This window comes from Colobus angolensis, unplaced genomic scaffold (assembly GCF_000951035.1).
Source record: "Colobus angolensis palliatus isolate OR3802 unplaced genomic scaffold, Cang.pa_1.0 Scaffold59, whole genome shotgun sequence".
Taxonomy (NCBI): domain Eukaryota; kingdom Metazoa; phylum Chordata; class Mammalia; order Primates; family Cercopithecidae; genus Colobus; species Colobus angolensis.
The window spans coordinates 10,044,440-10,058,282 of record NW_012119487.1 but is presented as its reverse complement, the minus strand read 5'-3'; the positions used below and the strand labels follow the sequence as shown (position 1 = coordinate 10,058,282).

General features: G+C 62.1%; 1 protein-coding gene across 1 annotated transcript in view; it reads right to left on the bottom strand.

Annotated features, from left to right (window-relative positions):
* Positions 1-8,159, bottom strand: part of CASKIN1 (CASK interacting protein 1) — a gene marked incomplete at its 3' end in the record, with an annotated part of 9,916 nt that extends 1,757 nt beyond the window's left edge. The window contains exons 1-16 of the mRNA XM_011962466.1: positions 8,116-8,159; positions 7,900-7,997; positions 7,251-7,396; positions 7,058-7,153; positions 6,847-6,977; positions 5,596-5,704; positions 5,410-5,518; positions 5,222-5,316; positions 4,953-5,070; positions 3,543-3,644; positions 3,347-3,435; positions 3,187-3,271; positions 3,013-3,104; positions 2,067-2,177; positions 1,882-1,983; positions 57-195 (exon numbers count right to left, since the gene is read on the bottom strand). Of these exons, the coding sequence (XP_011817856.1) occupies positions 57-195; positions 1,882-1,983; positions 2,067-2,177; positions 3,013-3,104; positions 3,187-3,271; positions 3,347-3,435; positions 3,543-3,644; positions 4,953-5,070; positions 5,222-5,316; positions 5,410-5,518; positions 5,596-5,704; positions 6,847-6,977; positions 7,058-7,153; positions 7,251-7,394 (1,522 nt within the window). The remainder of the gene's footprint in view (positions 1-56; positions 196-1,881; positions 1,984-2,066; positions 2,178-3,012; positions 3,105-3,186; positions 3,272-3,346; positions 3,436-3,542; positions 3,645-4,952; positions 5,071-5,221; positions 5,317-5,409; positions 5,519-5,595; positions 5,705-6,846; positions 6,978-7,057; positions 7,154-7,250; positions 7,397-7,899; positions 7,998-8,115) is intronic.
* Between the last annotated feature and the right edge of the window lie 5,684 nt (positions 8,160-13,843).

The window sequence follows — 13,843 nt, the reverse complement described above, 5'->3', positions numbered from 1 at the left end:
CTGGGGCTGGGGCTGGGGCTGGGAGCTGAGGGCAGGGGCTGGGGCTGGGGCCTCACCCAGCTTGGTGATGCCGATCTCCTGCAGGTCCTCCCAGGTGATGTCGGTAATGAAATCGATGTTCTCGTAGCCATTGTCCACCAACACCTTGTAGTACTGGGCCAGGCCGATCATGGACAGCCACACGGCCAGGTTAGCCTACAGAGCAGAGACACAGAGGGGCCACCTGGGCTGGCTGCCCGCACCCTGCCCATCTACCTGGAGCTGGAGGAGGCACGGGGCCAGCAGGGCACAGACAGAATGACAAACGGATAGGCCAAGGTGTTGGCACCAGAAATGTAGGCAGAGCCTCGGCTCAGGCACCGGACACCGCATGCCACACATCGAGCACACGCGAACACACACGGCTGACCGCGTCCATAGGACGCCCTTGTCGCGGGGGGCAGAAGAAGGCACTTTCCCACCCGGCCAGGCAGCCACAAGTACAGCACCATGGGGAGACACAAACACCCCAGAGTTGTGGACACAGACACACGGGGCCACACCTGGTACAGGAACACGCATATGACTTGCACGCTGCGCTCCCAGCCATGCACAGGCACCAGCACCCCGTCCCGTGTCACACTCTGACCTCTCACCCACACCAGACACAGGGCCACACACATACCACACAGCCACAACACACACACGTGCCAACACCCACATCGGTCTGCACCGAGAAACACCCGATCACTCCCTGAGCGGCATCCAGGCGTCCACACTCCCAGCTGGAATTCACTCATGCACCTGCTCTTTGCATACTCAGCCACCCCCAGGTGGGCGGCAAGGCCCGTAGGACCCGGACCTGACCCCCAGGAGGACCCCAGAGCCACCAATTGAGTGGGGCAAGGCAGGGTGAGTGCAGACCCACACGCCAGGTGGCCCTGGACAGCCACCAATCGCCTCTCCCATTGGGAGCCCAGAACTCAGTGTGAGACCCAGAGAGTCTACTTGGGTTGGGCTAGGCCTGGGCCCACCTTCTTCAGGCCCAGAACCATCCCGCTGCACAGGCACCTCCCTTTTTGTTTTGTTTTGTGTTTTGAGACAGAGTCTCGCTCTGTCACCCAGGCTGTAGTGCGGTGGCACGATCTTGGCTCACTGCAAGCTCCACCTCCCGGGTTTACGCCATTCTCCTGCCTCAGCCTCCCGAGTAGCTGGGACTACAGGCGCCCGCCACCACGCATGGCCAAATTTTGGTATTTTTAGTAGAGACGGGGTTTCACTGTGTTAGCCAGGATGGTCACGATCTCTTGACCTCGTGATCCACCCTCCTCGGCCTCCCAAAGTGCTGGGATTACAGGCTTGACCACGGCACCTCCCTGTTAATGACCACTGGCCATGGCATGTGCAGGTATCACCAAAAATGGGGTGTCAGCTATTGGTGAGGGCCACACGTGCGGTAGAGCGCGTGTGCACGCACGAAGTTGGTGGGCACCTGCGGGGTATTGCATGCACGCCTGCTGTGCAGGGGCTGGCACGTGCCTGGGTGCGTGTGAGCACAGCCCCTGCAGTCTGCATGTGAGTGGCAGTGCTTGGAGGCCTGGTGGCTGGGGGTCTCTGTGGGGCAGCTTGCATGTGCAGGGAGTCCTGGTGAGAGTGTGGACGTGGGGAGGAGACTCTCCTGGCTTCAGGCTCCCTCAGCTCCGATGGCCCCTGGACAGCATCACCTCGCCTCTGCCCCAGTGACAGAATAGGGGCTGACTGCGAGGCTCCTTGCTAGCAGGACATCCTTCACTCTCCTCTCCCTCAAGACCCTGAGGGTGGGTGGGGGCTGTGGCCAGGGAGGCAGGCTGTCTGTCTGTCTGCCCGTCCTGGGCCCAGCCCCTGGGGTGCAGGTGGCCTTACGGGTTTGTGCTCAGGCAGCCAGTCGGGGATGCTTAGGCCGCTGATCTCTGCCACAATCTTCTTCCGGTGGCCCGGCTTGGTGACACCAATGGCCGTGAGGTCCTAGGCAGAGGGGAGGCTTGTCAGCTGGGGGCTGGGCCCGTCTGTGGGACGCAGCTGGCACCGGCGGCGTGTGGAAAGCTCACCTCGGGGGTCATGCGGCTGATGGTGGGCAGGTCGTAGCCAGCGCTGATGAAGTTGGGGGCGTAGAGCTGCAGCTGGAACGCGGTGAGCCATTGGCTCACGGCCTCGGCGCTCTGGAAGACACAAGGCACCCACTGCAGGCTCGCCTGCCCGGCTGTGCCCTGCCACCACAGCGCCTCCTTCTCTGCTTGGCCGGCCAGACGTGCAGCCGCTGTGTCCGCTGTCCGCTGCTCCATCTGCAGCAGGCCCCGGTGAGCCTGGCCCGTGAATGATCCTCAGTCCACCGTCCCTGAGGCGCCTCCTGGAGCATCCTCCACCCTTCCGCCTTCTGGGGTCTCCACTGGGGGGCGGGGGGGCTGCTGCTGTCCACCGCATGCCTCCCTGACTGTTCCCTGCTCCTGCGCCACGGACGCCCCGTGCCATCTTGGGGAGGCAGGTGGTGTGGCCCCTTGGGAAGGAGCTCCGGGAAGGGGGCCTCGGGCTGGACCAGAAGGTAGGCTCTGTGCCCACAGGCAGGGGCACCTTGCCTCCTCCACCGTGCGGGACTCAGCCAGCAGCTTATGCCTCCCCAGCACGCAGGCGCACTCACACACCACGCGCCGCGCCCGTGCACGCACTGCACCGTCTCATACCCAGCCCCTTCCACCTGTACACAGACACGCGTGCCCGGCTCGCAGTCACACCATCACACACGCATCCCGCACACACACGTGCACACATGGAGGCAGAGGTTGGCCCACACGCACAGCCTTTACAACAACGACACCCATACACGCAGGCAGACACACACAACACACACAGACTGACAGACAGAGGAGAGGGTCTGGCCTGGCAGTGCCCCCGACCCCACCGCAGCCAGGCCAGGCAGGCTGTGTAGGCACCCATCAGTCCATCGGCCTTACAGCCTCTCCCCGGAGCCCACACTGGGAGCACCCCCAAGCCCTGTACCTTGCCCTCCGATGCTGGCTCCAGCTTCTTGGGCGGCTGCTCCCCATAGACCTGCCCGGCATGGGCCACTGGAGGCTGGGACCGGGCCGCACCTGAGGACGAGAGTGGGTGGGGGACAAGAGCTGTCGGGCTGCTTTCCTCTGTCGGGCTGTGCGGCAGCATCCTTGCTCTTACCTGCAGAGCCTTCTGGAGGCTTGGCGGTGCTGTCCCCTGCGCTGGACTCAGAGACGGACTTCTGGGAAAGCACCGTTGCCAGGAGCTGCAACCCAGAAACACCGGCTTGTTGCCTGCTCCCAGCCCTGGCCAACCTAGCCCCGACCACCACCCCACCTACCTTGATACCCTCAGAGCCCGCGTGTAGGGTGTGGCCCCCGCTGCCCCGGCTGCCAGCCACACCGCTAATGCTGCCGCTTCGGTCCCCACCTGCCAGTGTGAGAGAGCAAGATGAGGCCAGTGCTGGCCCCTGCCTGGCCCCACAGTGGTGCCTTGTGGAAGTCCTGCCACCTCTGCCCTTCAGGGACCCGGCTTACCTGCAAAAGGCTTCCTCAGCACCCAGATCTCCTCTGGGGGTGCAGAAGGTCCCGATGAGCTGCTTCCCTGGGGCAGGCTTGGCTCAGCGCCTGCTCGGGAACCTGTAGGTCGAGCACAGCCTCCTGAGACCTGGGCCAGCGAGGGCGGGTGCTGACACAGGGGAGGTGGGGCAGAGGCCAGGCGGCCACAGCAAGGGGGTCCTCTCTGCCTGCTGTTGTCTCCAGGGAGCTGAGAGCCCCGAGGAAGACCCCTCCCCCGCCAGACGTTTAGAGCAGGAGAGAGGCAGAGGCAGCCAAGCCTAGGCATCCTGCTGGTGGCCCTGGGGTCCTGCAGGCAGGGGCCAGAGACTGCTGGATGGTGTGAACATCTCTGTACTGGGGAGTGGGGGGCAGGCAAGAAGCCCCCACAAGCTGGAGCCAAGGCTCCCACTCGGGAGCTAGATGGCCATGACCGGGGCTGGCCCTGCTTGTCCACCTCCATGCCCTCCGTCAGGAGTAAACGGGCCCCTGGTCCCTCAGAGTCGCCACGTGGGGCTTCACAGCCTGGGTCCCTGGCCCAGTCCCTCTCCTCAGCCTCCTGTTCCTCAGATGTGCCCAGCTCTTGCCTGCCTCAGCGCCTTTGGTTTTTCCCTTTTTTCTTCACCAAGAGCAGACACTTGAGTGCCTTTGTTGTTATCATTATTATTTTGAGACATAGTCTCGCTCTGTCCCTCAGGCTGGTGCAATCTTGGCTCACTGTAGCCTCCACTTCCCAGGCTCAAGCAAACCTCCCACCTCAGCCTCCCAAGTCGCTGGGGCCATAGGCGCACACCACCGTGCTTGGCTAATTTTATGTTTTGTAGAGATGGAATCTCACTATGTTGTCCAGGCTGATCTCGAACTCCCGGGCTCAAACAGTCCTCTCACCTTGGCCTCCCAAAGTGCTGGGATGACAAGCGTGAGCTACCACGCCTGGCCTCGTCCCCTTTTAACGCACAGCTCCTGCCACCTGGAACCCACCAGTCTCTCAGGGCATTCTCTGGCCTCCTCTGACTGCCTCATCTCAAGCAGGCCCTTCCTGTGCTCCGGGTCACTGGTAAGTGCATGTCCTGTCATGTTTACTTCATTGTCCCCTGCCCCCTCCTGCCCCAGGGCGAGCTCCTTGGGAGTTGGGTCCCCATCTGTCCTGGTGGCCAGTTCAGAACCAGACGTGGTGGCACACAGTGCTTGGTGGAACGCACAAAGGAACAGGTTGGAAATGGATGAGGAGATGGCCGCTGGGCCACCCTGATGCTCCCCACTCAACCCCACATTGGCACCCAGAAACCCAGCCCTGCTGGGCCCCCACACCCTTAGCCTGCTCGCTGCTTCCAGTCCCCAAGCCCAAGGTGCGCAGCCCCTGCCTGCCCCCCAGGGTGGGGTGGAACTTGCCTGCTCGCTTGATGATGGCCTCGCCCAAGGAGGACGGGAAGTAGCCCACCCGGTCATTACCCGTCCGGTTGTCATGGATACAGCCCTTCCACCGGCCATCCGGATGCTGCTCGAGGACCTGGCCAGTAAGGTGGGGGGCGCTCAGGGAGATGCCCCATTTCGCAGTCTCCTGCCCAGTGCCCCCCAGTTGCGGCAGGAGGGTGTTCTGGGGTGCACACGCCCAGGTGCCGCCCCCTCCCTGCCGAGACAGCCCCTGAGGCCATGCTTACTGTGATGATGTCCCCCGCCTTCACATTGAGGCTGGTCAGGTCATAATTGTTGCAATAATCCTTGGTTGCCCGAACCTGCAGGGCCGCTGAGGCCTCTGGGGATACAGGAGGGGGCCCCCCAAGTCCTGCGGGCTGATCTGGCCCAGCCCCAGCCCCAGCCACTGCCCCTCTGCCCTGCCTGGGCCCACCTCGCAACAGCTGCTTGATCTCCCTGCTGGCCTGGGACGTGGTGAACTGGTGCACGATGTCCAGGGCTGTCTGGCTGTAGGTGTTCCTCACGTGGGCATTGATCCCGCTCTGCACATGTGAGAGGTGAGGCCCTGTCAGGAGCCCCTACAGCTCACTGGGCCCAGCACCCCGGCCCTCACACTCACATCCAGCAGCAGCCGCACCACCTCTGTCTTCCCGCAGAGCGCAGCCTCGTGCAGGGCCGTGCCGGACTTGGTCTGGCGGTTAATGTCGATGCCGGCTTGGAGGAGGAGCCTGGCGGGAAGGCAAGGTGGACAGGCGGGGCCTTCCAGCAGGAGGCCGGCCCCAGCACCCCCAAGCCAGGCCTCCATTTCCAGGTACCCCAGCAGTCTGGTTGGGGGCTGAGGACCGTCTAGCCCTGCCCCGTGTCTCTGACATTCACTGAGTGCTGAGCGCTTTTTCTTGTACTGTTTTTTTTTTTTTTGAGACGGAGTTTCACCCTTGTTGACCAGGCTGGAATGCCATGGTGCGATCTCGGTTCACTGCAACTTCCACCTCTTGGATTCAAGCGACTCTCCTGCCTCAGCCTCTGGAGTAGCTGGGATTACAGGCACCTGCCACCACGCCCAGCTAATTTTGTATTTTTAGTAGAGATGGGGTTTCCACCATTTTGGCTAAGTTGGACACAAACTTCTGACCTCAGGTGATTCACCCGCCTCGGCCTCCCAAAGTGCTGGGATTACAGGCGTGAACCACTGAGTCCAGTCTGCTTTTTCTAAGACAGGGTCTCACTCTGTCACCCAGGCTAGAGTACAGTGGTGCAGTCATGGCTTACTGCAGCCTCAAACTCTTGGCCTCAAGCAATCCTCCTGCCTCAGCCTCCAGAGTAGCTGGGATTACAGACATGCACGCCTATTTCCAGCTTTTTTGTTTGTTTGTTTTTGCCTTTATTTTTTGTAAAAACCAGGTCTTGCTATGTTGCCCAGGCTGGTCTCAAACTCCTGGTCTCAAGCAATCCTCCCTCCTTGGCCTCCCAAAGTGCTGGGATCACAGGTGTCAGCCGCTGCGCCCGGCCCACAGTGAGAGCTACTGAAGGGCCTTCCCTGTGCTAAGACTTCCCAGCTGTTATCTTGTCTGATGCTAGCGTAGGCGCTGCTGTGAGCCCCACTTTTGGATGGGAAAGTGAGGCTCAGGGAAGTTCAGCACCTCCTCGAGCGCACCCAGGAGCAACAGGGCCGGGACAGAGAAGTCACAGAAGCCCCTTTCCCAGCCCCTCCAGCTCATACTGTACATGAGCCCTGGAGGCCATGCCAGAGGCCTGACCAGGGACCTGGGACCCTGCCTGCTCTTGCCCTATCCCCAAGCCAGAAGCCGGTGCCCTGAGCCCCAGGCTGCTGCTGAACCCTGGCTGAGGCCCTCCCTGCCACCGGCTCTACCTGATGATGTCGATGTGGCCATTCTTGGCTGCAAGGTGCAAAGGGCTGGTGCCGTTGGGGTCGGTGGCATCTCCTGGCCGGGGCTCCAGCAGCGCCGCACACATGTTGCTGCTGAGGAGCAGCTGGACCACCTTGAAGGAGGGATCAGTGTAGGGGGGCCCTGATGTGGGGCTCCCCAGCCCCACCCCACGGGGCTCCACGGGAGACTCACCCCAACGCGGCCGAACTCGCAGGCCAGGTCCAGGGGCGTCTTCCCCGAGTTGTCCACCATGCACGGGTTAGACTGGTGCTGTAGCAGCATCTCAGACTGGGGGCCAAGGGCGCAGTCAGGCCCGCACATCCTCAGGCCGCGCTGCCCTGCCCGGGCTGCCCTGCCCCTGCCCCCGCCCCCGCTCAGGCCTCACCACATCATAGTGACCGTGCTGGGCTGCCAGGTGCAGGGGGATGTGGCCCTCATCAGACGGGACGTTCACGGCCGAGCCTGCCTTCAGCACCAGCTTCATGGGCTCCTTCCGGCCCTGCCAGGCTGCATAGTGCAGCGGCCGCATGCCTGGGGGGCGGGGGGATGCTGAAAGCTGACCCTTGACCCCAAACCCAACTCTGGAGGATGGGGGCTGCTGGGACCTGACCCCTGACCCCAAGCCCAACCCTAAGGCGTGGGGGATGCTGGGAGCTGACCACTGACCGCAAGTCCAACCTGGGGGATAGGGGAGTGCTGGGACCTGACCCCTGACCCCAAGGCCAAACTTAGGGGGTAGGAGGGTGCTAGGAGCCGACTCCTGACCCCAAGCCCAACTCTGGGAGGTGGGGGGAATGCTGGGAGCTGACCTTTGACCCCCGAGGCCAACCCTGTGGGTTTGGGGGTTGCTGGGAGCTGACCCCTGACTCCAAGCCCACCCTTGGCCTCCAGGACCCTGATCCCAGGAGGACCTGCCTGAAATCGGACTAAGACCCTGGGCTGAGACCTCAGCCAAGGACCCATGCAGGCCCCGGGGAGCCCCCCCTCACTTCCCCCACCCCTGCCCCCACTGGAGGCCCCTGGACCAGTCTTGCCTTTGTTGTCCTTGATGTCCACAGCAGCCTGGGCCTCCAGCAGCAGGCTGATCAATTCCGTGTTGCCGTTCAGGGCCGCGTGGTGCAGAGCCGAGAAGCTAGCATGGGCAGAGGACACATACAGCAGAGGCCCCGGCGCCCCGGCCTCCCGGGCACCCTGCCCTCCCTAGGAGCCATCCTCCCTTCCAGGTGGGCACCGCCTGGCTCAGAACTCACCCATCTGGGTCCTGGAAGTTGACATTGATCTTCTTGGTGGAGCCCAGGAGCTCTGGGGATGGAAGGAGACTTGGTGAGGGGAGGCTGTGCTAGCCCCTCCAGGTGGCCTGAGGGCAGGGAGAGGCTGCCAGCCATCTCCCCGGCAGGCACAAAGCTGCTAGGCTCTCAGTCTGCAGACACTCACTCGTCCGCTTGTGCACTCATGCATTCAGCTGTGCCCCGCACCCTGCCCCAGGTGCCAGCTGCTCGGGAGTTGGTGTCCCATTGCCGAGATGTGGGGGTTCACAGTACTAAGGACTCCGGCCTGGGGTCCTTGTCCCCACCTGGGGATAGGAGGCAAAGCTGTGCACCCACACCAGCACACACATGTGCATGCATACCCCTCCCTTGGGACACTGGCTGGGCACCTGCCAATGTGGGAGGGAGAGAGCCGGCCCAATCTGTCTCTCAGAAGGATCCAGATGGGGCCGGGGGTGGCCAGGGAGGCTGGAACACCCGGAAATGGGGGTATCTCTGGGGGAGGATCTGCGTCTCCACCATGCAGCACCCCCACTGCCAGCCCTGGGCCACAGCCAGTGTGGATGAGCAGAAGTGGGAGGCGGGCGAGTGGGCTGGCACCTCTGAGCGACCTCACGCGAACAGCCGCCTCCTCCCCAGGGACTTGGAGCACCTGAGGCCAGAGGGGCCCATGCCCTGCCTTCAGGGCCCCAGTGTCCTCCTGGGGCCCTCCACATCCTGGCCTCCCCCAGCTGGCTGCCAGAGGAGGGAAGCCCACCGATGCCCTCCCAGTGGGCACTAGTCCAGGCAGACTTGGGCCAAACCCCCGCCTATCTGGGCCGTGGTTACATAACCCATTTGTGGGTCAGTCACTCTGAGAGGGGAGCTGGCAGGACAGAAGCCCCTTTGTCCAGGCCCAGGACGGGGTGGGGGCGGGAGCTGAGGGCAGGGGAGTTGAGGGAGTCGAGGCACAGGGCTGGCTGCAGGGCTTACACAGTGACCCACAGCAGCCCCTGCTGCCCCGGCCTCGGTCCCAGCCACTGGACGCAGGGCACAGGTCCCCTGATGACCCACGAGGCTGGCCGAGGGAGCCAGACAGCTGTGAATTCGAATCTCTGCTCTGCCACTCACCAGCCTGTGGCCTTGGCTGCCAGCGCCCTCCCTGAGCTGGAGCCGCGGGTGCTAACAGGGCCTCCCAGAGGTGTGAGAGCATTTCCAAACATAAAGCGTGCAGGGCCTGGCACAAGTCAGGACTTGGTGCGTGGCGATTACTAATATTAGCTGTACAGGAATCCCACCCCCACCTTTCTCCAGCCAGGGGTTTCTCCTGGCAAGCAAAGGTGTCTCCAGCTTCACCGGCCCCTCCCCCACTGCTCAGACACTGCTGGCGCCAGTGTCCCTCTTGGTTAGTGGCAGTGCCACCCTTCCTGACCATGGCCCAGGCCAAAACCTTGGAGCCAGCCCTGGGGCCTTTCCTGTACACCTATAGCTTGTCTGTCAGCTCTGCCTCTCAGACATCCCCAGAGCATACTTGGAACCCTAGCCCTTCTCCCTGCGGCCACTGTCACTGACCTGGTCCAGGCTGGCATCTCTGGCAGGATTAGTGCCATCCCCTCCTCACTGGTGTTGCTAAGGTCCTCCCACATCCCTTGGTCCAACCTCCACACCCACCCCAGTTGGGAGTCCCTGGGAAAACATGAGTCAGGCTCTGTGCCGTGGCTCATGCCTGTAACCCCAGCACTTTGGGAGGCTGAGGTGGGAGGATGACTTGTGGCCACGAGTTCAAGACCAGCCTGGCTATCATAGCAAGCCCCTGTCTCTACAAAAAATAAAGGAAAAAAAATTAGCTGGGCATGGAGGCATGTGCCTGTGGTCCCTGCTACTAGGGAGGCTGAGGCGGGAGGATCGACTGAGCCCAGGAGGTTGAAGCTACACTGAGCCGGGATCACACCATTGCATTCCAACCTCCTGGGTGACAGAGCAAGACCCTGTCTCAAAAAAAAAAAAAGAGGAGAGAGAACATGAGTCAGATCCAGCCACTCCTCTCCTGAAGACCCCCCCCGGCAGCACTGGTCTCACTGGGAGGGGAGGCCGACAATGGACAGTGGCCGTGCTGGGAGGGGAGGCCGACACTGGACAGTGGCTGTGCTGGGAGGGGAGGCTGAGATTGGACAGCGGCCGTGCTGGGAGGGGAGGCCGACACTGGACAGTGGCCGTGCTGGGAGGGGAGGCTGAGATTGGACAGCGGCCGTGCGTGGGGCTCCTGTTTTGCTCTCAGTTCTCATTACTTCTGCCATTACTGCTGTAGCTACACAGGCCTCCAGACATTCCTCCAGCATATAGTCTACCCAGCCCAGGGCCTTTCCACATGCCCTATGTGCACGTGCGGGCTCCTCTTCCCTAGTTAACCCCACAGCCTCTCTCATGTTTTTCAGGTCCTTACCCACAGGCTGCTCACTCAGCATGCCCTCCGCATCTGAAGTGGTGACCCTGCCCGCCCTGCAGCTGCTGTGCTTGGCTCTGCAGGCCTCATCACCACCTGCCACGTCCACCTCCTTCTGCTCTTGCTCCTACCCATCTCCATCATTCAACTACCAGCACCAAGGGGACAAGGGCCCTCATCTGTTCTGCTCACAGAAGAATCCTCAGTGGCTAAAACAGTGCCCCGCACAGATGAGGTGCTCAGTCAGCAGCAGACTGGACCGATCTCCTCATCGCCTACACCCTGCCTGGCCACCAAGGCGACTTCATGGGTGTGCGGCCTGTGCTTGGCTCAGAAGGACCCCGTGCCTGCGGATGCTCTCCTGTCACCATCTTGAAATTCTTTTTTTTTTTTTTTTTCTGTCTGGAAACAGAGTTTCATTCTTGTTGCCCAGGCTGGAGTGCAATGGTGCGATCTCAATCTTGGCTCACCACAACCTCCACCTCCTGGGTTCAAGCAATTCTCCTGTCTCGGCCTCCTGAGTAGCTGGGATTACAGGCATGAACCACCACGCCCGGCTAATTTTGTATTTTTAGTAGAGACGGGGTTTCTCCACGTTGGTCAGGCTGGTCTTGAACTCCCGACCTCAGGTGATCCGCCTGCCTCAGCCTCCCAAAGTGCTAGTATTACAGGCATGAGCCACCACGCCTGGCCTGAAATTCTTATTTTTGAGCAAGGGGCCCTGTGTTTACATTTTGCATGGGGACCTGGGAATTATGTCGTGGGGCCTGCCACCATCCCTTACCATTAGCTGAAGGGAGCGCAGGTGTCACTGTCCCATGCATCCCTGCCAGGGCCACACTCAGGAGGTTCTCACCCCAGAATGCTGAGCCCCGCTCTTCCGAGCTCCAGGGTAGCCAGCCCTCACTCAGCATGTCCCCAGGATTGCCCAAGCCAGGCCCAGCTGAGGCAGCCAGAGTGGAAACCATCTTCTCACCCAGCCACACCTGCAGGGGCTGAAATCTAGGGGGGCTGGAGGTCAAAGTCCAGAAAGTGACAGCTGCTAGTGGGGGCGGATGTCTCCCTCAGGAACGGGACCACCCCCATGTGAGAAGGAGTGCCTTAGGAAAGCCATCTCATCCCTCTCCCCACCCATGGTCTCCTCAAGGGGGAAAATGGCTGAAATTGGATGGAGGGAGCTTGAGGTCTTGGGACATGCTAACCCCAATTCCTGTGGGAGACAGTGGTTACCCAGGAAGGTCCCAGAACTGAGAAGGGTCTGGGGCTGGGGGCTGTTTCACCTGGAAATGGGTTCTCTGGATGAAGCAGGAGCGAGCATAGCTGGAGGGGACCGGGGCCAGAATGAAAGCCCAGGAGCCCCCTCCCTCTCTGTGAGGTCCCTAAGCCCTGTGACTCTATGATGGTAAAGCCCTTACCCCTGACCAGCCCTCTCACTGCTATCCTGAGCCTGTCCCCAACTCTGGGATCCGGTTCATAACCCGGGCTAGAAGGGAGCTACTAGGGGGCTATTAGAAGGTGAGAGGGGGGCGGGGCGCTGACCCTCGGTGCTCAGGGGCATCCTCCAGGGCATTCTCAGGCCTGCCTCCACGGACAGGGGGCCTCCCTGGATAGGGTCTGGATCAGAGGGAAGGGTGGGTCCCTCCCGACCAGCAGGAGGCCAGCCCCTGCCCTGGCATCTCCCCCAGAACAGGCTCCTCTTCTGCTCAAGGACAGCTGCTAAGTGTGTGCATGTGGGCACAGGAGGCTCCCTTCAGGGCGGGGTGAGTGGGGGGCTGGCTGAGCCTGGGGTGACTCTGGAGAAGGGGGTGGAGGGAAGGGGCCGGGTGCCCAGAGGGGACCATGGAAGTAAAGCTCATGGGGACAGTCCTGGGCTCAGGGGGCCCTGGAGGACACTGCTGGACACCCCCCACCTCGTGGCCCAAACTCAGCTGTACTTTACTGAATCAAAATACATCTTACTCCAAAGCAGGCCAGCGTTGCCATGACGACGGAGCTAATTCATGGAGGGATTTCTCCTCTGATTTATTACACCCGCCCCTGTGAGTCAGAGAGCAGGAGCCGGGGCCAGGGCAGGTGTCTCTCCTGCCCCAGAGGCCAGGCAAGACAGGCAGAGACCCAGGTGAGGATGGAAGCCCCCAGAATGGCCACAATAGAAGGGAGGAGGAACCTCCCCAGAGCTGAAGCCCCCACTTCCCCGGCTCCTGGACCTGGGCCGTCTAAGGCTGTGGTCATCGCTGGCATTTACTGAGCACTTACTGAATGCCTGGGCTCCAAGCGCCCAGGCTCACTGGTCTTAGGACCCTGCCATGAGGCTGACATCCCATCCTACAGACGAGGAGACTGAGGTCCACCGAGTTGGAGCTGTCTGTGTCCAAGGTCATGCAACCACTAGGTGGAAGCCTTTACCTTGCCTTCCCTCTCAATCCCTACACCTGATCTCCAGGCTCAGCTGAGGCTACCTCTGCCCACGAGCTCTCCCTTTCTGAGCCCAGGGACCTGAAATCAGCTCGGGGCCAGCCTGCAAAGGCACCGGTGTCCCCTTTCTCTTACTGCACACAGTGGACAGGAGCTGGCCAGTCATGGGCCACTGGTGAAGTGCAGGCGTGGGGGGTCCTCCTGGGACTCTAGGATCCCCCCACCGACCTCCCAGAAGCCAGTCCCAGTTCTTGGCGTCCCCCTGGAGGAAGGGGAGGAGGACTCCCTGTCTTACAGTCTGTGGGGGTGGAGGGAGGCGGGAGGACGCCCAGACCCCACGTGCCGACCCGCAGAGCCCTGTCCGTGTCTGCACAGGTGCCCTGACACACTGACACGGCTATACGTGCGCAGCCGCACACGCGGCTGGTCCACACGCCCATCCATCCATCTCCCGCGGCCCCCAGGGAGGCTACGCGCTGAGCCAGGATGAGTGCTGGGATCAGGGCTCCAAGCTCCTAGCCCTTTCCTGGGGCCCCCACAGGGCAAGCTAGGGATAGCCAGTGGTGGTCCCCCACTCCCTCATGGCTTCCTTTCCCAGCAGGGAAGCTGGGGACCTGGGTCGGCTGGAGCCTGGCTGAGCAGGGCCCCAAGCCCTTGCCCCCAGGCCGGCCCTGCCTGGAGTCCAGCCTGCCCTGGGCTAGGCGACCTTGGGCCTCTGCTCTCCCATCAGTAAATGGCCCCCCACCGGCCATGCCAGGGCAGCCACACCCCCAGCGTGATCCTGCCCCCCACCTTCCCTGCAAAGCGTGTTATTAAACGTGGGGCGGGGAGGGGGTCTGCCAGGGACTGTCAGCTCCCGGGTCGCCCCTCCCC